The following is a 23,492-nucleotide window of genomic DNA, read 5'->3' on the forward strand; positions in this document are numbered from 1 at the left end:
ACATTGTAAGGAGAGTGATCACTTTAGATAAGCTATTACCAGCAGGAGAGTGGGGTGGGGGGGGAGGTATTTTTTCATGCTTTGTGTGTATAAAAAGATCTTCTACACTTTCCACAGTATGCATCCGATGAAGTGAGCTGTAGCTCACGAAAGCTTATGCTCAAATAAATTGGTTAGTCTCTAAGGTGCCACAAGTGCTCCTTTTCTTTTTATCAAATCCCCCTCGCTCTTCTTTTCTCCAGACAAAATAAGCCCAGTTCCCTCAGTCTCTCCTCATAAGTCATGTGCCCCAGCTCCCTGATCATTTTTGTTGCCCTCCTCTGGACTCTCTCCAATTTTTCCACGTCCTTTCTGTAGTGGGGAGCCCAAAACTGGACGCAGTACTTCAGACGTGGCCTCACCAGTGCCGAATAAAGGGGAATAGTCACTTCCCTGGATCTGCTGGCAATGCTCCGACTAATGCCGTTAGCCTTCTTGGCAACAAGGGCACACCATTGACTCATATCCAGCTTCTCATCCACTTTAATCCCCAGGTCCTTTTCTGCAGAACTGCCACTTAGCCAGTCGGTCCCCAGCCTGTAGTAGTGTATGGGATTCTTCCATCCCAAGTGCAGGACTCTGCACTTGTATTTGTTGAACCTCATAAGATTTTTTTTAGTCCAATTCTCCAATTTGCCTAGGTCACTCTGGACTCTATCCCTACCCTCCAGCATATCTACCTCTCCCCCCAGCTCAGTGTCACCTATGAACTTGCTGAGGGTGCAATCCATCCCATCTTCCAGATCATTAATGAAAATGGTGAATAAAACCAGCCCCAGGACCAACCCCTGGGGCACTCCGCTTGATATCGGCTTCCAACTAGACATCGAGCCATTGATCACTGCCCATTGAGCCCGACGATCTAGCCAGCTTTCTATCCACCTTATATCCATTCATCCAATCCACACTTTTTTAACTTGCTGGCAAAAATACTGTGGGAGACCGTATCAAAAGTTTTGCTAAAGTCAATATAGATCACGCCCACCACTTTCCCCATATCCACAGAGCCAATTATCTCATCCTAGAAGGCAATCAGGTTGGTCAGGCATGACTTGCCCTTGGTGAATCCATGTTGACTGTTCCTGATCACTTTCCTCTCCTCCAAGTGCTTCACAATAGATTCCTTGACGACCTGCTCCATGATTTTTCCGGGGCCTGAAGTGAGGCTGTAGTTCCCCGGATTCTCCTTCTTCCCTTTTTTAAAGATGGGAACTATATTTGCCTTTTCCCAATTGTCCAGGACCTCCCCTGATCGCCATGAGTTTTCAAAGTTTTAATTTCCTATATTTCTGCAATCATATCAGCCAATTCCCTCAGCACCCTCAGATGCATTAGATCCAGACCCATGGACCTGTGCATGTCCAGCTTTTCTAAACAGTCCTTTATTTGTGCTTTCACCACCGAGGGGCTGCTCACCTCCTCCCTGTACTGTGCTGCCCAGTGCAGCAGTCTGGGAGCTGACCTTGTCTGTGAAGACAGAGGCAAAAAAAAATGGAGTACTTTAGCTTTTTCCACATCATCTGTGTCAAGGGTCTTTCCCCACTCTGAACTCTAGGGTACAGATGTGGGGACCTGCATGAAAGACCCCCTAAGCTTATTCTTACTAGCTTAGGTTAAAAGCTTCCCCAAGATACAAACTTTTACCTTTTGTCCCTGGACCTTATGCTTCCACCACCAAAATGTCTAACAAAAATAACAGGGGAAGTGCCCCCTTGGAAACGTCTCCCCCCCCCAAAGAAAAAATCCCCCCAAGCACTACACCCCCTTTCCTGGGGAAGGCTTGATAAAAATCCTCACCAATTTGCATAGGTGAACACAGACCCAAACCCTTGGATCTTAAGAACAATGAAAAGCAATCAGGTTCTTAAAAGAAGAATTTTAATTAAAGAAAAAGTAAAAGAATCACCTCTGTAAAATCAGGGTGGTAAATACCTTACAGGGTAATCAGATTCAAAACACAGAGACTCCCTCTAGGCAAAACCTTAAGTTACAGAAAGACACACAAACAGGAATATAGGTTTCAGAGTAACAGCCGTGTTAGTCTGTATTCGCAAAAAGAAAAGGAGGACTTGTGGCACCTTAGAGACTAACCAATTTATTAGAGCATAAGCTTTCGTGAGCTACAGCTCACTTCCTCAGATGCATATCGTGGAAACTGCAGCAGGCTTTATATATACACAGAGAATATGAAACAATACCTATTCCCACCCCACTGTCCTGCTGGTAATAGCTTATCTAAAGTGATTTCCAGCACAAATCCAGGTTTTCTCACCCTCCACCCCCCCACACAAATTCACTCTCTTGCTGGTGATAGCCCATCCAAAGTGACAACTCTTTACACAATGTGCATGACAATCAAGCTGGGCTATTTCCTGCATAAATCCAGGTTCTCACATCCCCCCCACCCCCATACACACACAAACTCACTCTCCTGCTGGTAATAGCTCATCCAAACTGACCACTCTTCAAGTTAAAATCCAAGTTAAACCAGAACATCTGGGGGAGGGGGGGTAGGAAAAAACAAGAGGAAACAGGCTACCTTGCATAATGACTTAGCCACTCCAAGTCTCTATTTAAGCCTAAATTAATAGTATCCAATTTGCAAATGAATTCCAATTCAGCAGTTTCTCGCTGGAGTCTGGATTTGAAGTTTTTTTGTTTTAAGATAGCGACCTTCATGTCTGATCGCATGACCAGAGAGATTGAAGTGTTCTCCGACTGGTTTATGAATGTTATAATTCTTGACATCTGATTTGTGTCCATTTATTCTTTTACGTAGAGACTGTCCAGTTTGACCAATGTACATGGCAGAGGGGCATTGCTGGCACATGATGGCATAGATCACATTGGTGGATGTGCAGGTGAACGAGCCTCTGATAGTGTGGCTGATGTTATTAGGCCCTGTGATGGTGTCCCCTGAATAGATATGTGGGCACAGTTGGCAACGGGCTTTGTTGCAAGGATAACATTTGTTGCAAGGATAAGCATTTGCTCCAACCCCTCAGACAGAGACAAACACCTACAAGATCTCTGTCAAGCTTTCTTACAACTACAATACCCACCTGCAGAAGTAAAGAAACAGATTGATAGAGCCAGAAGAGTTCCCAGAAGTAACCTACTACAGGACAGGCCTAACAAAGAAAATAACAGAACGCCACTAGCCGTCACCTTCAGCCCCCAACTAAAACCCCTCCAACGCATTATTAAGGATCTACAACCTATCCTAAAGGATGACCCAACACTCTCACAAATCTTGGGAGACAGGCCAGTCCTTGCCTACAGACAGCCCCGCAACCTGAAGCAAATACTCACCAACAACCACATACCACACAACAGAACCACTAACCCAGGAACTTATCCTTGCAACAAAGCCCGTTGCCAACTGTGCCCACATATCTATTCAGGGGACACCATCACAGGGCCTAATAACATCAGCTACACTATCAGAGGCTCGTTCACCTGCACATCCACCAATGTGATATATGCCATCATGTGCCAGCAATGCCCCTCTGCCATGTACATTGGTCAAACTGGACAGTCTCTACGTAAAAGAATAAATGGACACAAATCAGATGTCAAGAATTATAACATTCATAAACCAGTCGGAGAACACTTCAATCTCTCTGGTCACGCGATCACAGACATGAAGGTCGCTATCTTAAAACAAAAAAACTTCAAATCCAGACTCCAGCGAGAAACTGCTGAATTGGAATTCATTTGCAAATTGGATACTATTAATTTAGGCTTAAATAGAGACTTGGAGTGGCTAAGTCATAGCCTGTTTCCTCTTGTTTTTTCCTACCCCCCCCCAGATGTTCTGGTTTAACTTGGATTTTAACTTGAAGAGTGGTCAGTTTGGATGAGCTATTACCAGCAGGAGAGTGAGTTTGTGTGTGTATGGGGGTGGGGGGGATGTGAGAACCTGGATTTATGCAGGAAATAGCCCAGCTTGATTGTCATGCACATTGTGTAAAGAGTTGTCACTTTGGATGGGCTATCACCAGCAAGAGAGTGAATTTGTGTTGGGGGGTGGAGGGTGAGAAAACCTGGATTTGTGCTGGAAATCACTTTAGATAAGCTATTACCAGCAGGACAGTGGGGTGGGAATAGGTATTGTTTCATATTCTCTGTGTATATATAAAGCCTGCTGCAGTTTCCACGATATGCATCTGAGGAAGTGAGCTGTAGCTCACGAAAGCTTATGCTCTAATAAATTGGTTAGTCTCTAAGGTGCCACAAGTCCTCCTTTTCTTTTTGCAAACAGGAATATACATTCCATTCAGCACAACTTATTTTATCAGCCATTTAAACAAAACAGAATCTAACGCATATCTAGCTAGATTGCTTACTAACTCTTTACAGGAGTTCTGACCTGCATTCCTGCTCTGGTCCCGGCAAAAGCATCACACAGACAGAGAGGACCCTTTGTCCCGTCCCCCTCCTACCCTCTTCACTCCAGCTTTGAAAGTATCTTGTCTCCTCATTGGTCATTTTGGTCAGGTGCCAGCAAGGTTATCTTAGCTTCTTAACCCTTTATAGGTGAAAGGGTTTTCCTCTGGCCAGGAGGGGTTTAAAGATGTTTACCCTTCCCTTTATATTTGTGACAATCTGTCACTAGGTTGCGTCCCCCATTCAGTAAGGGTTCCACCCATCATCTGGTCTGATCTCTTGTAGCACACAGGCCATAGAAGTTCCCCCACAAAAATTCTTAGAGCATATATTTTAGGAAAAAATCTAATCTTGATTTTAAAATGGCTGATAATGGAAAATCCACACAAGCCTTGGTAAAGTGTTCCAATGGTTAATTACCCCTCACTTTTAAAAATGTGAGCCTTATTTCCAGTCTGAATTTGTCTTGCTTCAACTTCAACCCTTTGGATCTTATGTCTTCATCGGCTACATTGAAGAGCCCATTATCAAATATTTGTTCCCATGTAGGTACTTATAGATTGTAATCAAGGCACCCCGTAACCTTCTTTTTGTTAAACTTAATAGATTGAGCTCTTTGAGTTTATCACTATATAAAGCTTCTAAACTTTTAATCATTCTTATGGCTATTCTCTGAACCCTCTCCATTTTATCAACATCTGTCTTGAATTGCAGACACAAGAACTGGACACAGCATTCCAGCACTGGTTGCCCCAGTGCCTCATACAGAGGAAAAGTAACTTCTGTACTCCTGCTTTTGCATCCAAGGATCACATTAGCCTTTTTGATCATAGTATCAGATTCAGCAATATCCACCATGATTCCCAAATCCTTTTCAGAATCACTGTTTCCCAGGATAGAGTCCCCCATCCTGAATGTATAGTCTACATTCTTTGTTCCTAGAAGTATATATTTACATTTAACCATGTTAAACTACATCAAGGATCGGCAACCTTTGGTATGTGGCCTGCAAGGGTAAGCCCCCTGGCGAGCCGAGCCAGTTTGTTTGCCTGCTGCGTCCACAGGTTCAGCCGATCGCAGCTTCCACTGGCTGCGGTTCGCAGTTCCAGGCCAATGGGGGATGCGGGAAGCGGCTTGGGCCGAGGGATGTGCTGGCCGCCCCTTCCCGCAGCCCCCATTGGCCTGGAGCAGCGGACTGTGGCCGTGGGAGCTGCGATCATCCGAACCTGCGGACTCAGCAGGTAAACAAATCGGCCAGGCCCACCAGGGGGCTTACCCTGGCAGGCCGCGGGCCAAAGGTTGCCGATCCTTGAACTACATATTGTTTTCTTGCACCCAGCTTACCAAGCAATCTGCATTGCTCTGTATCAGTGGTTTGTCCTCTTCATTATTTACCATTCCCCTGATTTTTTGTGTCATCTGCAAACTTTATCAGTGAAGGTTTTATGTTTTCTTCCTGGTCATTGATAAAAATGTTAAGTAGCGTAAGACCAAGAACTGATCCCTGCGGGACCCCATTAAAACACACCCAGTTGATTTATGATTCACCATTTACAGCTACATTTTGAAACCTATCCATTAGCCAGCTTTTAATCCATTTAATGTATGCCATCTTAATTTTATATTGTTGTAGTTTTTTAATCAAAATGTCATACAGTACCAAGTCTTGTACTATAAAGAGAGTCTGCATAGCTGGCCCTAAGCTAAACCCCACCTCAGCAGTCCCTAATAAGTGAATGAGACATGGGCAGAATACTGCTGCCCTCCAGCATTTGCTAGCTGCTACAACAGCCCTTTGGGTTAGAGGATCTGAGACTGGAAGTGTAAAACTGGCACACAGGCCCTTTGCTTATCAGTTCAGATCCTGCATGAACTGAAATAAACCTGTCCCTGATTGGTGACGACTTCACAAACTAATACTACACCAGCTCTACCATCCTTATTTAGTTTATCAGTGTACGCCTGTTGCATGATGGGAACCTGGTTCTTTCCTGATAGTTCTGAAATAGTGTTGGTACAGGCGAATATTTTACAGACACAATCATTCTACATTTACAGTGAATTTTCCAATGGTTCAGTCTTTGTCATGGATTGTTCAGATACAACCTCTTGCTTCATTATATTTTTAAATTCAGTTTGGCAATATGTGGTGATACCATAGTTTACTCTTTCTTTAAAATTAAGTTAATTGTTGTTCACCAACTATAGTGCTAGATTATGAAAAATAAATTGCCCTGAATAAAGGGCATTAGAGAGTCACAAACTCCCTCACTGCTCCACAGGCAGAAACACCCAGGGGTGATCTATACCTGGCACAGTGTATGCTGGCCAGTGCACCATCCTGGCTACTGCATGGTTGGAGGGACACCACAGTTCTGTGGAGACTATTTCTCCTCCGACGCAGTGAGCATTAGTAGGAAGATCTGGCACAAGGCTTGGCCTACACCATTAACTTCCTTGTACTTCCATGTAAAGATTCATCAACTCTTCCTCCCCACTCAAAACAGACAGTATTATTACTTTATCACTGTAGTACCTATAGTATCATATGTTCAGTATCAATAGTAGTATTCAAAGAAATTGATAGGTAATGTACCCTTCACATTATCAATGACATTTTTTTAAAGTTTTTTTTCTTTTTTTCCCCAGCCAACATTGAAACAATATAAAAACTTCATGCTTTCATTGATTCATGTATTTTAAGGCCAGAAGGGACTTTTGTAGTCATGTAGACTGACCACCTGCATAACACACTATGACAGCAGACTATCCCAATGCAAAGGAAACATAGGAGGAAAAGGAAGAGGCCAGAATGTGAAAACATGGAAATAATTATTAAGGATGAGTACAAAAGAATAGCACAACCATGTAGGGACAAAATCGAAAGGCTAAGACACAAAAGAGTTGTTCCTAATAAGGGGCATAAAAGACAATCCAAAGAGGTTCTCCAAATACATTTGGAGCAAGAGAAAAATGAAAGAAAGTATAGGTACACCACTTAACAGGAAAGGAGAGCCAATAACAGATAACACTAAAAAGGCTGAGGTGTTAAATGCTTATTTTTGCTTCAGTCTTCACTGAAAGTTAATTGTGACCAGATACTTAACACAACTATTATTAGCAATAACAGGGAAGGAACACAAGCCAGAGTAGGAAAGAAACAATTTAAAAGATATTTAGATAAATTAAATGTAATCAAGTCAGCAGGGCTTGACAAAATTCATCCTAGGGTATGTAAGAAATTAGCTGAAACAATCTGTGAACCATTAGCAATTGTCTTAAATTAAAGAACTCCTGGAGGACAGATGCAGTCCCTGAAGACTGGAGAAGGGCAGACATATAGTACCTGTCTTTAAAAAAGGGAACAAAGAAGACACTGGAAATTATAGATCAGTCAGCCTACCTGGAAAGATACTGGAACAAATTGTTAATTATCAAACAATAAATTTGTACCTAGGGGATAACCCAGTGATAAATAACTAATAACCAACATGAATTTCTCAAGAATAAAACATGCCAAACCAGTCTAATTTCCTTTTTCAACAGGGATACTGGCCTACTGTGTGCTGGGAAGTAGTAGACGAGATTTAGCTTTTGACACCGTCTCATATGACATTCTCGTAAACAAACTTGAGAAATATGGTCTAGATTAAATTACTGTAAAGTGGGTGTACAATTGGTTGAAAAACCACTCTCAAATTGTAATTATCAGTGGTTTGCTTTCAAGCTGGGAGGATATATCTAGGGATCTATCTTAGGTCTAGAACCATGGTATATTTTCATTAGTGACTTTCATAATGGAGTGGAGATTATGCTTATAATATTGGCAGATGATACTAAGCTGTGGGGGGGTTGCAAGCACTTTGGAGAGTAAATGACCTTGATATATTGGAGAATTGGTCTGATATCAACAAGATGAAATTCCATAAAGAAAAGTGCAAAGTAACACTATGACAGGGTGTCGTCCAACTCCTTTCTCTTTTCTAACCACAAACCACTCAGAAACATTTTTCTGGTCAAACACCTTGTGCAATTTATTTACAATGTTCTCCCCACCATCCTTACAAATTGTGCAGAATTGTATGTACAATAGCATACAATTGCTTAGCGCGCACAGCCTTGGAGAGGGGAGACAGAAGGTATCTTTCCTTTCAGAGATATCTCCTGGCTCTGACTCTCAAAAGCCTGCCAGTCTTCCCCCCACCCCCTATTTCCTTCCTGTGCCTTTCTACTGTCTGGGCTAATAGGTTAACTAGCCTTGGAGCTCTCTCCAGCCCATTCCCAGTCTGTCAATTAGGCACAACTTTGCCTCTTAGGTTTACTCTGTGGCGATGTAATTGGTGACACAGTGATGAGAGTGTTGGTACAGCTGCTGTTGCTCAACACTCTCTCACAAGTACACTTTAGGAAAAGTCAAATGCACAAATACAAAATATGGAATATTTGACTAGGCAGTAGTACTGACAAAAATGATCTGGGGTTATATTATAGTGCAGAGGTTCTCAAACTCTGAGTCAGGACCCCAAAGTGGGTTGTGACCCCATTTTAATAGGGTCGCCAGGGCTGACTTAGACTTGCTGGGGCCCAGGCCTGGAGCCCGAGCCCCAGCGCCTAGGGCTGTATCCAAAGCCCAAGGGCTTCGGTCCTGGGTGGAGGGGCTCAGGTTACAGGCCCCCTGCCTGGGGCTGAAGCCCTTGGACTTCAGCTGTGCCCTTACCTGCCCACCCTCCCCCCCCCCCCCCCGGAGCAGTGGGGCTCAGGCGGACTCAAGCTTTGGTTCTCCCCTTCTGGGGTCATACAGTAATTTTCGTTGCCCAAAGGGGGTCGTGGTGCAATGAAGTTTGAGAACCCATGTTACAGCGGATCATAATTGAATGAGAGTCAATGTGGTGCAGTTGTGAAAATGGCTAATATGATTCTGCAGTATATCATTAGGAGTGTCATGTAAGACATGGGAGGTAATTGTCCCCCTTGGCACTTCAGCTGGAGTACTACGTCCAGCTTTGGGCGCTACTCTTCAAGAAAGATGTGGACAAATTGGAGAGAGACCAGAGGAGAGCAACAAGAGGAAATGTTTAAAAAAAAATTTGGCATACTTCGTCTTGAGAAAAGAAGACTGGGAACGGTAGAGACCTGATAAGTTAAGGGCTGTTATTAAGAGGATGGTGATGAGTCGTTCTCTAGGTCCACTGAAAGTAGGACAAGAAATAATCTGCTTAACCAGCAGCAAGAGAAATTTAGAAGGGGTTTTACGAAAAGTTTTTTAATTTTAAGGATAGGTAACTGCTGGGAGGTTGTGGAATCCCCATCATCGGAGGTTTTTAAGAATAGGTCAGACAAACATCTGTCAGGGATGGTCTAGGTGTACTTGGTCCTTCCACAGCACAGGGGAATGGACTACACTACATGACCTTTTGAGGTCTCTTCCAGCTCTACATTTCTATGATTCTATAAACACAGACCACAGAATTTCACCACTAATTCCTGCATCAAGTCCATATCTTCTGGTTAACAACATCACAATTTTTGGAAGACATCCAAATCTTGATTTAAAGACATGAATTCCACGTATATTGGAAAAAATGTATTATATAGTATTTTGCACTTCTATAGCACCTTTCATTCAAGCATCTTGGAATTCTTTATAAACATGAGTGAATTAAACATAAGACTCTTCTGAAGAAGGATGTCATTATTGCATTTTACAGAATGGTTAAATCAGTCTGTCTGCTCTAAGGAAATTCATGCCTGTGCAACTAGGCCAGTGAAGTTACACCATTGCCCCTTGCCTCCCCCAGCCCTCCACTCCCCGCAGTGCGGAAATACTGCACCAGCACAAAGCAGAGCTCACACTGGTACAGTTGAGGCCAGTATCATAACAAAGTAAGCAGCAGTAGTTCAAACCCCACCCCAAGCTGGTGCAGTTTAAAACTGTATCATTTCAATTCATCGTAGCTCAATTTTAAGATTGCCACAGTCTATCCTTTGTTTTCCCCATTTATGGGCAGGTTTGCAGGGGGCTCTCTCTCAAAATAGAAAGTAATGTATTATGTCGTCATATGTGCAGCAATACTTTACTCCTAGAATTCAGTACAACAAAGTAAGAACAGCAGAGAGAGGAAACCTTTATCCTCACATTTGTTGTGATTAAGTTAATTGCTTAAGTGAAAATAACACTTCACAAAATGTTCAAAATTAATCTCATTAGTCAGCAGAATGCTGAGTTTTAAAAATTAAAAACACTCCAGAAATTAAATCAACAAGCATTGTTGTCTAATTAGATGACAGTTGAGAATCCTAATTAATTGCTTTTAAATACTTAAACAGAAATTAATAATTAGTAAGTAATAGCCAAATGAGGTCTCATTTTAACTTTGCATAGCCTGAACATCAAGATCTTTACTTTGGGAAGCTAAAAATTGATGATGTGCTTCCATCCCCAGAGCTATGCTTTGTAATGGCATTTCCTCTTTTGTTAGCATGTAGTTTGTTTGTTCTGTGTTCTTATGTGACACTCATCACTGTGTTATCTAAAATTATTCCAACGTTAAAAATAAATAAACTGACTTTCAGGCAAGGAAAGTTTTTCTCTCAACTTCTCCCTACCGGAAGGAAAAGTGCATGTGGTGTTTGTTTTTAGTTATAAAGAAGGCTAATAAGTAATTCTATAAGGGAAAGCAAAGTTTTTAAAAAGTGAGGTTTGTCTTTGGATCATGAAGTGGGAGTTTTGTGGATGCTCTTAGTTCTTGCAAAAGTTAAGTCTATAGTCTGGGGCCCTTCTCCAAGAAAAAGCAAGCCCTATTTTCTGCACACACACAGAAGTCAGCAAACATCCATCAAGTCGTATAAGTATCCTTTCTCTGGCTGTGCAGTAGATGCTTTGGACATTCATGGAATTATTAGTTTTTTGAATTATATAGACTAGTTTGGATATATTAGGTCACCAAAATTTAATTAGCTGAGTTTAGTTCTTATTAGTTGAACTCAGTGAAATAAATGTTATGTTTGTAGTTTTGTGATAAAGCACAAGTTTAGACTGTTGTTTTTAGTTTCTAAATTACCGGTACTTTTTGTTTTTCACTAAATTTTCCCATTTTACCATGGGTTTAAAAAGAACTGATAATGTTTTACTTGGAAGCATTGACTACATAGCATGGAGAGGGATAGGTTTGGTAGATCCTAAAATGCAGAATTACAAAAAAGTAAGAACATGGATTATTAAAAACTAAAGCATATTAAGCAATAATTGGAGGAAGCTTTTTTTTAAAAAGTGATAACACAAATACCAGTACAGTGTTTTTATATAGTGTTTACATGAAATATCTTTTAACATATTTCCCTGAGTTAACTTCAAAACAAAGCTAAAAAGAATGGTTTAAAGCACAGTATAAGGAGAGGCAGTGACTTGGTGTGGAGAGAGTGGAAGAGTATTCAAGATAGATAGGACAACATAAACAAAAGAGCAACTCCCTAACTCTTGAAATTACTAAGAAGGTTACACAGAGAATATACATATTAGAATGGGTGGCCCTGATGTCTGAGAGTCATTACTTTAGGATGGAGCAAGTATATGGAGAATTTAGACAAGATATTAAAAAAAAAAATTGCTAGTCAGGAGGAGCAGTCATTTTTGTGATGTTGACTTAGTAGAAGACTTGAGTTGGTGAGAAAAGTAGGGATCTCAGAAACTAGGTCAAGGCCATGTATTCTGTCGGTGACACACTTTCACCGTGGAAGCTGTCATTCTCTTTAATTCCATCTTTCACTTGTTGATCCTTATTGGCATTGAAATCTACATTGATTCACCAAAATGTTCACTAACTTAATAGTGTGATGCTGCTATGCCACTGCCCGTCTTTCCCCTCCTCCTTCAGTTCTCTCCTAAGAACTTACTGCTTTTGTCTAGCTCTGCACTACTAACTGTCCACCTAGAATCCTTTGCCCTATGCTTTCATATAATATTTATTATAAAAACAACATCATGAGAAGTAATTCTTCCATTTTCAGCACTTCAGCACTTATAAGGTCTCACCTGGAGTGTTATGTCCAGTTCTGGGTGCCACATTTCAGGAAAGATGTGGACAAATTGGAGAAAGTCTAGAGGAGAGCAACAAAAATGATTGAAGGTCTAGAAAACATGACCTGCAAGGAAAGATTGAAAAAATTAGATTTGCTTAGTCTGGAGAAGAGAAAACTGTGGGGCGGGGGGAGAGACACACAATTGTCTTCAAGTAAATAAAAAATTGTTATAAAGAGGGTGATAAATTTGTTCATGTTAACCACTGAGGACAGAAGAAGTAATGGGCTTAAATTGCAGCAAGGGAGATTTAGGTTAGACATTAAGAAAGATTTCCAAACTTTAAGGGTACTTAAGTGCTAGAACACATTACCTGGGAAGGTTGTGGAGTCTCTGTCCTTAGAGGATTTTAAGAACTGGTTAGACAAACACCTATTAGGAATGGTTAAATAAAATTGATCCTGCCTCAGTGCAGCGGGATTGCACTAGGTGACCAATCAAGGTCCTTTCCAGTCCTACATTTCTATAATTGAGTTGTTTGTTTGTTTGTTTTTTATTAAAGACCTCTAGGACCAAAAAAGTGTACCATGATTAAACAATTTGAATTATATCTCTTTCCCCTTTCCTTTATCTGTCATTGGACTCCATTATCATTTTTTACTGCCTGCCTGAAGGCTTGATAATAGGGATATGCTGAGTGCTTCTTTGGAAGTGATCAACACTTGGTAAGATCAGATGTTTAAAATGTAAATTTCTAGTATCATGCATATCTTATTATAGGTTCTACATAATAAAATAATTAAAGATTGCCACCACACCAATGTGGCTAACAAAAGATTTGTACGAAAATGTTCATGTCAGCTGCTTATTTTTATTAATTATATATTGATATTAATGTGCAATGGCTACAATAAATAATTTTTGATAATTTATCATTACACTTAATATAGTGGAAATGCATACAATACTGTTGTAATATATTACACTAAGCTCACTTTCCACTAGCATTCCCTAACATATACATGCACAGACATATGCACGTGACTAGGCAAAGAATGAAATTATAATGTTATGTGCCACTGTGTGTGAGAACTTCTAGACAAAAACCAAGGCCCTGTTCCTGCAATTCAGTACAGGTGGAGTCACTGGCTTCAGTGGTGCTCCACACGGGTGCAGTAAATTGCGGGATCAGAAGCCCATGTTTGCCAAGCTGAGTAGCACAGTTCAGTGTTTTCTGTTTAGGGCCTTCACTGCGGTATGTTGTATGTAATACTTATACCTGAAAAAAACTGACATGTTAATTCCATGTGGCCTATGTGTTAAAATCATACATATGCTCCTATTTTTATGATATTAAAATTCTGCTGTTGCTGTTCGCAAATCCTTCAGCCTTGAACACTTCTCAAGGTCAAAAGGCTTGACAGAAAGAAGCCTTAGTCTAAAAAGATATTCTTGGCTGAAACAAGCATTTTGTGCCTCCTTACTGTACTAGCTAAAAATATTTGAAAATTTTCTACACAGGCAGTTATGCAAATTACTCTCACTGTTTATCATATTTTCAAGCCATGTATAACAGGAAATGGCTGATCTGATCAACACAAGATGCTTTTAAATATCATGGTATTAATCAGTGTTAGCTGACACAATACATTGCAAAACCAATAAAACAGAGTTACTTAAAAATCATTTAAAATATATTTTCAAATGTATATTGGCTATAATTTCCTAATAATGGGTCCAATATGGTTACATTAAATAGCAGCATGAACAAGCAAATTACTTCTATTAGCAGGGTGAGAGATAGCAGTTCTCCTTAATATTTATCCCACCTGCTTCAATGTGGCTCAGTATTTTAAATTTTGATGATTTTTTGTTATTATACAAAGTTAATTCTAACTGAAAATATTGATTTATTTCATTGTCTAATGCAGAATTTATAACAAAAGTACACTGTACAATAATAATATACAGAGCTAAAAACTAACTTAGTCTTGCACTTCATAAAAACTGACCTGGCCTAAGACATCCAAGTAATCAGAACAAAGCAAACAAAAATAAAATAGAAAAGATAAAATAAAATAATGTTCCGCTAAATCGTGACTGCACAAAAAAGTCTTGCAGTGCGACCTGCGCTTTGCCAAACTCTAGCTAGTCTATCCTGTCCCTGTATTTCCAATGTGCCTATCACCATGGTTTCTGATTGCCATATATGGAGATTAAAAGATAGGTCTAGTGTTGTCTGACGCTAGGCAAGTTGTTTGACTATATTTTAGTTGTTTGACTATATTCTCTGCTGCTCCCTAAGTTATAGCATATAACATTGCATAGTGAATGAACTCTGTGGGAGAGAGAAGTGTCTTCATGCTCTTTGGTACCATCCTGTATTGGTGGTATTGTGACAGATTTATGTTACCAGTCTGCCTGAGGCATCAGCTGATCAGGCTGAGGCCGCAGGATTGTTAAGGGAGGAGATGAAGGAGCACACCAAGTGACTTAATGTAAAGTTTTATTAATAAAATAACAGCGGTGAGTGCTGGGAATGCTCCCACATCACTCTGAGGAAGAAAGAAAGTGTTAGTGCCCTAGCCCTAACCCACTTTCATACTCACATACGCACCACCCGAGGCTGGCCAAGTCAGGATGTAACTTAAGAAGAAGAGGGGGAAGGGTGGACGAGAGTTCTGTCCTGTGCACAGGCTGTCCAGGGTCTGCTGTTGATCTCCAACTTGCTTTAGCTCTTGGGAGGGTTTTAAGTCCTGGGTTCTTCTGGGGGCGTTTTGTCCAGGGTCCTTTATCCCCCATGCTCTCTGTACCAGTCCAAACCGGCCTTCCGAGGCTTCCTCGGTCTCCCCAAAACACATCGGCTTCAGGGTCGCAAGACTGTTATGTCCTCATTCTCTGACCTTCGCTAGTTTTGCACCCCCCTTTTAGGTCTGTCTGGTTCAGTTCTCCTTTCCCACACGCTTTTGGCTGTTTAGCAGCAGGGAGCTTGTTTGTGTGTGCATTGGCCTTGAGTGGCAGTTTCACCCCTTATCTTCAAGCCTAGCTGAATCGTTGAGTTAACCCGTTCCATTCTTCCTTCCTCCCCCTTCAGCATCTCGCAACCTGCAAAGGAATCTTTCACTCCACACTCACACCTTCAGCCCTTCCCAAGATCCTTTCCAATGCATATGAAAGTATTAGCAATATACAATGCTGCGGCTTACCCATGGGACCCCCCTGCGGGGGCAATTTTACTGTGACTGGGATATTCCCATGGGGCAATTTTACTGTGACAGTATAGGAAGGAAAGGTCTCTGAAAAGAAGAGAGAAGATACTGAACTCTGAAAGTGACAAGATATGAGTTCAATCTGATCTGTGGTGGAAGAGAATTTTATAGTGCAGGGCTCTGCTTCTAACTTCAATGAAGCTCATCTTAGGCTCCATCAGTTGCAGTGTATTTGTCCATCATTGCAGTGTCAATAGATTATATATGTAGGTTCCAATTTATTTCTCATTGAGGGACTCATAAAGGAAGACCAGGATCTTGAAAAAGATCTGATATTGGGTGGTAGATTGGTGTAGAGCATAGCATGACATGTAATATGCTTTTATTGACATGTAACTCTGAAAGAGACATGAGGCTGCATGTTGTGTCAGCTGAAACCTCTGTATGGCCTTCATGGTGACACCTAGATCGATTTCATTGTAGTCATCCACCTTACAGGCTTGTATGGGCAGTGGCAGGTAGGAAGTTCCAAAGGCAGGGACGTTCATCTCAGAGAGCACTGCTGAAGATACCAGACACCTAAATTCTAGGCTTCTCCCTCCAATTTGAATGGTTGTTCTTCAGCAGATAAATTAGTATAATTTTTTCCAAGCTTTTACATTTATTTCCTGCCTGTGTATCTAATCTCTCTGTTCCTTTGTGTCCTTTCTCTGTGTTCACTGGTGCTCGTAAGACCTCCCAATTTAGTAGTAAAATAAACTATGTCTACTTAAAAATTGAAAGGCATGCATGCACAGCGCAAAATGTAAAGTCAAGAGGCGCATACTTCAGACAAGATGCCCTGCATATGTTGGGCAGCTCATGAGGTGTGAAGAAGCAGTTGGATTTAGCCTGACTTTTGTCTTTTAACCAGGACCTTCCCTGACCAATTCTTAAGCCCCTTATTGTCCACCAAACTTGTATTTATTTAAAATATCATGTGTTCTCAAGGCTTACATCCCCATAAGGGACCTCCAGGGTGGGGAAAATGTAAGATGGGTTTCTTCAGAGCAAGATTACAGGCTATTCCTTGGACCTTCTTCATGGCTGAGGAACAAGTCCCAAAACCAGCATCTAGCTCCCTTATCCCAACTGAAGGTTTACTCCCAAGTCTCTGTAACCTTAAACAAGACAGTGTCCAGCCTGCATCCTTGTCCTTCTAGTCCATGCCATTCTAGTATCACACAAGGGTCTAAAGAAAGAAAGTGTAAACTTCTTGATGTTCATATGTAAAAATAGCTCAGTTCAAAGAATGTGCACTGCTTAAGTACATCCATATGATACAAGAAATGTATGTGGTCCTATAGAATGCTCAACGTTGTGTTTGTGGGTGGGGGATTGTTCTTTTTTTCTTGTTAAATCCATAGTTTAATATTATAATTGCTTTGCTTTTAAGTATATGCCACAAAATATTTGCATTATGGACAAGCCGGTGTTGGTGTAGGAAATTTTAATTTTTGCATTCTTTCTCTCTCTCTCTCTCTGCAACCTTACTGTTGCACTGGCATAGGATGTTTGATATGCAATACATTTGAACTGTTTCTCTCTTGAAGCACATTCCCTGTTACAATCAGCTGATTCAACAGGCAAAGTATTGTATTTGAAAATAATAGTTAGCAAGAAAGATAGAGCAGATATAGCATTAAACTATTTCAAAATAAAAGCTCTAACAGCATCAATACTGCTGTGGAGATTCATCAGTGTCTTACTTTTTGATTTCTAGAACTATTGTTTTATAGCTTTTACAGTATATTTAGCGTTCAAACTAAATCTTTCCTATTCAGCTTCACCTTAATAAAACTTGCTTTCTAGAGAGTTAATTCTCTCTTGAAATACTTATAAGTCTTCATTTTGGGGAGATAACAGGAGTTCATGTCATTGTGAACAATAGGGCTTACTCATACAATATAATGTTATGAGACAAGTTTATTACTTTTTCTGTGCCAATCAGGCAGTTCAGTAGGTGCTCAGATGAGATCATGCAGAAGAACATGCAAACTAGGATACCACATCTGCACTGAGAAATCAAGTGATGCAGTCTTATTTTTTGCAATGATTTTTTTTATTTGATTACTTGGGTAGAATTAAAGCTCAAATATATTAGACTGTTCTACAGTTCTTTTCAGTTTAAAAACATTTAACTAAATTTCATTTTAGAAATAAGTTTTTTAAGCCATTAACTGGGGCAAGTGGTTCAGTTGTAACTTGTATGAGAATACTTCTGTACTACCATTGAGTTAAAATGGGCTATTTCATTGATCCAAATTGTGTGGTAACCTCTTGGTGACTAACATCACACACTCTTAGATTTAATATGTGAATACGTCAGTGGCATTCATATGTAAACGATATACATTTGCAAGTTTACACTTCCGCTCAGGTTTACTTTGAAAATTTCTTTAAGGGTTAAAGGTTTGATTCTGAGTACCTTAAATGGATGAGGCTATATTAGTGAGTAAAGGTTACAAAATCAGGCCTTGGGTGATGAAAGAGAGTAAATAAGTGGCTTATGGTATTTGAATTGTCAGATCATTTTATTGCACATTTGTTTAGCTGCATGTGTTTACACAGCTGTGTGTTTTTTCAGGTTGTTTTATTCGAATTGTGAAGTCATGAAAGAATCACCAGAAGATACCTGCAGCACCTTGGATAATGAGTGGAAGATAAAGAGAAAGCAAAAAGAATGTGGCATATAAAGGGTGTAATACCTGGAGGTATTAACTCTGACTCATATCTGTAAAAATGAGACTAGCTCTCACAAAATACAAGTTATCTTAGACAGTCATCAAGCTTGGAGTCATGCTGTCAAACTAAGAAATTCACTTCCCCCCCCCCCCCATCCCCTTTCTGACAGGTAATAGAGCATTGGTGAATTATGATTTTCCTAAATTGGAAGCACTCATTTTTACCCATGTAGTTCATCCTTATGAATACATAATAAACATTGCATATTTAATGTGCATTATAATGGGAAACTGACTCATTAGCAAAAAAAAATGGCAAATTTTAAGGACTTGGTTCCAAATTGAGCTGGAGCCTCCCAATGCACTTTGTACAATCTGGGTAAAGATGTATTGAATGTCCTTCTTTTGAAGGCCATAATGACATGTAATATAAGGATATCATCTTACTGTTGATATCTTTGAAGAGTCATAAGCAGAAACAGAAAAATGAATGGCGGAAAGGAGTGTGACGGAGGGGACAAAGATGGAGGTCTGCCAGCAGTACAAGTTCCAGTTGGCTGGCAACGTCGAGTGGATCAAAATGGAGTGCTCTATATCAGGTGAGGATTATGTAAATTGTGTGCTCTTTTTATTATTTATTTAGTTATTTATTTATTTTAGTCATGACAGAAAGCATATACTAGTTTAAGACAGTGACTCTCCTGATGATGTATAGTAACTTTATGTATTTTTCCTTCTGGAAATATTAAACCAAATGTTCTGCTTGTGTTAATTGGTGCAGCTCTGTCTAAATCAGCTGAGCTGTTCCAGGTTGGACCACCTGAGAATTCGGCCTGTCGTTTGTTTTTTGTTGCTGCTTTGTTTGATAAATTCCAGTATCCAGTTTTAATTACTGTATTTTTTTAACTAGGCCGGATGTAAAGTAGCATGAATAATTCTGTGCTGCTTCTTACTTTTCTGTTGTTTTGAATTGTTCACATAGATTTTTATAGCTGATAAGTATGTCAGATATAACACCACTTACATTTTTTATTATTCAGTCCATGTAATACAAACTCAAAATATTTTACATTTACCTCTTTTGCCTTAGTTTTCCTAGATTTATCATAGAATCATAGGACTGGAAGGGACCTTGAGAGTTCATCTAGTCCAGTCTCCTGCACTCATGGCAGGACTAAGTATTATCTTCGAGACCATTCCTGACAGGTATTTGTCTAACCTGCTCTTAAAAATCTCCAATGATGGAGATTCCACAGCCTCCCTAGGCAATTTATTCCAGTGATTAACCACCCTGACAGGAAGTTTTTCCTAATGTTCAACCTACACCTCCCCTGCTGCAATTTAAGCCCATTTCTTCTAGTTCAATCCTCGGAGGTTAAGAAGAACAATTCTTTTCCCTTCTCCTTGTAGCAACCTTTTATGTCTTTGAAAACTGTTATAATGTCCCCTCTCCGTCTTCTCTTTTCCAGATTAAACAAACCAAATTTTTTCATTCTTCCCTCATAGGTCATGTTTTCTAGACCTATAATCATTTTGTTTCTCTTCTCTGGACTGTCTCCAATTTGTTCACATAGAATAATAGAATATCAGGGTTGGAATGGACCACAGGAGGTCATCTAGTCCAACCCCCTGCTCAAAGCAGGACCAGTCCCCAACTAAATCATCCTAGCCAGGACTTTGTCAAGCCTGACCTTATAAACCTCTAAGGAAGGAGATTCCATCACCTCCCTAGGTAACCCATTCCAGTGTTTCACCACCCTCCTAGTGAAAAAGGTTTTCCTAATATCCAATCTAAACCTCTCACACTGCAACTTGAGACCATTACTCCTTGTTCTGTCATCTGGTACTACTGAGAACAGTCTAGATCCATCCTCTTTGGAACCCCCTTTCAGGTAGATGAAGGCTGCTATCAAATCCCCCCTCATTCTTCTCTTCTGCAGACTAAATAATCCCAGTTCCCTCAGTCTCTCCTCATAAGTCATATCATAAGTCACATCTTTCTTGAAAGGTGGTGCCCAGAACTGGACCCGACACTCCAGTTGAGACTTAATTAATGCTGAGTGGAGCGGAAGAATTACTTCTCATGTCTTGCTTACAACACTCCTGCTAATACATCCCAGAATGCTGTTCACTTTTTTTGCAACAGTGTTACATTGTTGACTCATATTTAGCTTGTGGTCCACTTTGACCCCCAGATCCCTTTCTGCAGTACTCCTTCCTAGGCAGTCATTTCCCGTTTTGTATGTGTGCAACTGATAGTTCCTTTCTAAGTGAAGTACTTTGCATTTGTCCTTACTGAATTTCATCCTATTTACTTCAGACCATTTCTCCAGTTTGTCCAGATCATTTTGAATTTTAATCCTACCCTCCAAAGCACTTGCAACCCCTCCCAACTTGGTATTGTCCACAAACTTTATAAGTGTACTCTTTATGCCATTATCTAAATTATTGATGAAGATATTGAACAGAATCGGACCCAGAACTTCTTATGCCTTGCTCGTTATGCCCTTCCAGCATGACTGTGAACCACTGATAACTACTCTCTGGGAATGGTTTTCCAACCAGTTATGCACCCACCATATAGTAGCTCCATCTAGGTTGCATTTCCTGAGTTTATGAGACAGTCATGCGAGACAGTATCAAAAGCTTTACTAAAGTCAAGATATACCACGTTTACTGCTTTCCCCCTCACCACAAGGCTTGTTCCAAATATCCATTGTTTTTACAGTTTTTTTAAACTTCCTTGTTCCTTGTGCAAGGAAGTTAAGAGGATAATCCCTGTAATAGCTGTAAACAACATGAATCTTGAAAAGGTTTGCAAATGTTTCCTACTGGATATCACCATTATTTTTCATCAAGAACTGCTTCTGCAGATCTCCAGCTCCTGGCCACAATTGTCCCAACTTTCTGTATGCCATGTACAGTACCGTTTTGCAGATCCAGATGTTAGGTGAGTTAATACAGTACAAGAGACCACAGCCCCAGCCACGCTAAGTTCCTTTCCGTCAGCCATAAACAGGAAGCATCCAAATTTTTGCTGCTGCTTCACGTGCTTGTCCACTCTAGGTGCGCATACACCCCAGGCATTTGAGATCAGAGTGTTCTGGCCAGCAGTGTCCATTGGGGCCACTCATGTAACCTGACTGTCAGCATGCCCCCATACCAAGGTCAGAAATGCTGGAGTGGGCTCAACCATCACTCAGTTCCTTCTTATTTCTCGTGACTATGAGATGGAGCTTCCTAGCGTCTGCATCTGGGTGCAACATTTTTCACAGTTTCTCATAGATTCTGTATATTACTGATAGGTATGGTTAGTTAAGATAGTTACTGTTCACAGATTTTTGATATTTTTTTTAGTTTTGGAAGTTTTACCTTCCTTCCTTTTTTATTTATTTTTTTTAAATCTGGTCAGGAACTTCTTCCCAATCCTGGGGCTTAGAGATGTCCCATACTAAGTTGTCCAACTATTAAGTATTGTGCCCTTCTTGTGCTGTGGCAATTCCATTTAACAGTGGGAAACATCAGTTACCATTTTTGTCTTGGGGAGCCTATATCCCTGACAATGGCTTGGTGTGCAAGTTCTTTTCTAAGAAGACTTCAAAAGGCAAGAGGGCACGCCTAACTTTTTTTTTTTGTTAGTCTGGGGTCTGATCTGGGTTGGGCAGGCACCACTGAAGAAGTTCCACTTCTGTCCAGAAGTGCTTCTGTGAGTTCTGGATCCACTAGCTCCCAGGCTTCATCTTCAAAGACCAGCTTTGGCTGTAGGTAGGACTGTTAAAGCTAAGTCTTCAGAGAAGAAGGAGCATCACCCCTCTGAGAAAAGCAAAGGCAAATGCCCGCTGGGAATTTCCAGTAAAAACAAAGTTCAGGTCACCCCACTGCTCCCAAAGAAAGGCGTCTCCACACTCTGAGACCTCTGGAGCATGTTATCAGGACTCCTTCACCGCTTTAGGATTGAAAGTTTAACTGTGTCTGGTACTGAGGCCAGAGCATCAGGGGCTACCTCAGCACTAAGCACTTCTGCACTGGCTATTATGGTACCAATACCATTGGTACTGGTCTCTTTGGTGCTGCTCACTTCAGCATGAGTGTGTGAAACGAGACTCGTCAGCACTGTCAACCCCAATGCTGTCTGCTCCCACCCCTAGGTTTATGGGACCACTTCTCTCAGTACCAAGGAAGTATGTGGTACTGAGGGATCTTCAGGTTTCAGATGAGTTGGGATCTCTGCTGCACTCCACAGATCTAAATATTGCCACTATAATAGCACTGAGCTCTGGCTTAGTGTTGTTACCTCTCAACTTACAACCTACCACCCCAGCTTTGGCAGCTCCTCACTGCCTTTCAGATCTACAATCCTTTTTTTGTCATCTTCAGATTCCCAGCACAGCAGGGAGGGATCTCCTACATATTCTCCAAGGGGCCCCTTTTTTAACCTTATGAATGAGGAAGTGTCAAAGGCTTCAGACATGTTTAGATCTCATAGGGGGTATAGGATAAGGCATATACCCTAGTATCTTTTTTCTGGCCCTCAGACCCTTTTGCTTGTAGTAATCCAACATTGTGCTATCTTCACCACTCAAGATGTCTTACTTCTGCATGACTTCTGTGGGTGAGAACCTCCTCCCTTACACCATACCAGGAAAACTACAGTGTTTCAGTTTGTAGCCCATGAATCTGAGCTCCCTGAGGAGCTATTTGAGGAGGAACAGCCTCGGGCTCAGTATCAGGTGATGTCAGCTGCTATCATCCCATCTACACCTTCTCACCCAGATGATTGCAAGAGCTTTCAAGGTCTGCTCAGAGATGTAGCCAGTTTCCTTAAGGTACCAGTCTACAAGAGATCTCACATAAGCTCTTGAATGTTTTCCTGGCCTCCATGCCCTGGAGCTAACTCTCATCCCCAGCTGTGCCAACTAATCTGTATTTAAAGCACCACTAAATTCAGGTGAGAGGGTTTTTTATATGGAGAAGAGTGGGGGTTGGGACAACACATGGATAAGAACCTAAATTAACTTAGAAGCGTCGATGTAACCGAAGTGACAATTTGTTCCGTGGTATGCTTATTCAGAACAGATTGTAACGGTTCCATTTAGCACTATGTGACTCATTAGT

The 23,492-nt window shown here is 40.8% G+C and overlaps 2 protein-coding genes across 8 annotated transcripts in view; one reads left to right on the plus strand and one right to left on the minus strand.

Annotated features, from left to right (window-relative positions):
- The window catches only part of ORC4 (origin recognition complex subunit 4), a 407,571-nt gene that overhangs the window by 248,741 nt on the left and 135,338 nt on the right, over positions 1 to 23,492 (minus strand). The gene's annotated exons all lie outside the window — the stretch shown is intronic.
- Positions 1 to 23,492, plus strand: part of MBD5 (methyl-CpG binding domain protein 5) — a 269,324-nt gene that overhangs the window by 162,064 nt on the left and 83,768 nt on the right. For 5 of the 7 annotated variants that reach the window (XM_073305424.1, XM_073305421.1, XM_073305418.1 and 2 more), the window contains one exon: positions 18,281 to 18,976. In XM_073305424.1, coding sequence (XP_073161525.1) covers positions 18,864 to 18,976 — 113 coding nt within the window. In that variant the 5' untranslated portion in view covers positions 18,281 to 18,863. Of the gene's footprint in view, positions 1 to 13,119; positions 13,171 to 18,280; positions 18,977 to 23,492 lie in introns of all 7 variants that reach the window. The other 2 variants (XM_073305422.1, XM_073305419.1) reach the window with 2 other exon arrangements.

This window comes from Lepidochelys kempii, chromosome 11, assembly GCF_965140265.1.
Source record: "Lepidochelys kempii isolate rLepKem1 chromosome 11, rLepKem1.hap2, whole genome shotgun sequence".
In the NCBI taxonomy this organism is placed as follows: domain Eukaryota; kingdom Metazoa; phylum Chordata; order Testudines; family Cheloniidae; genus Lepidochelys; species Lepidochelys kempii.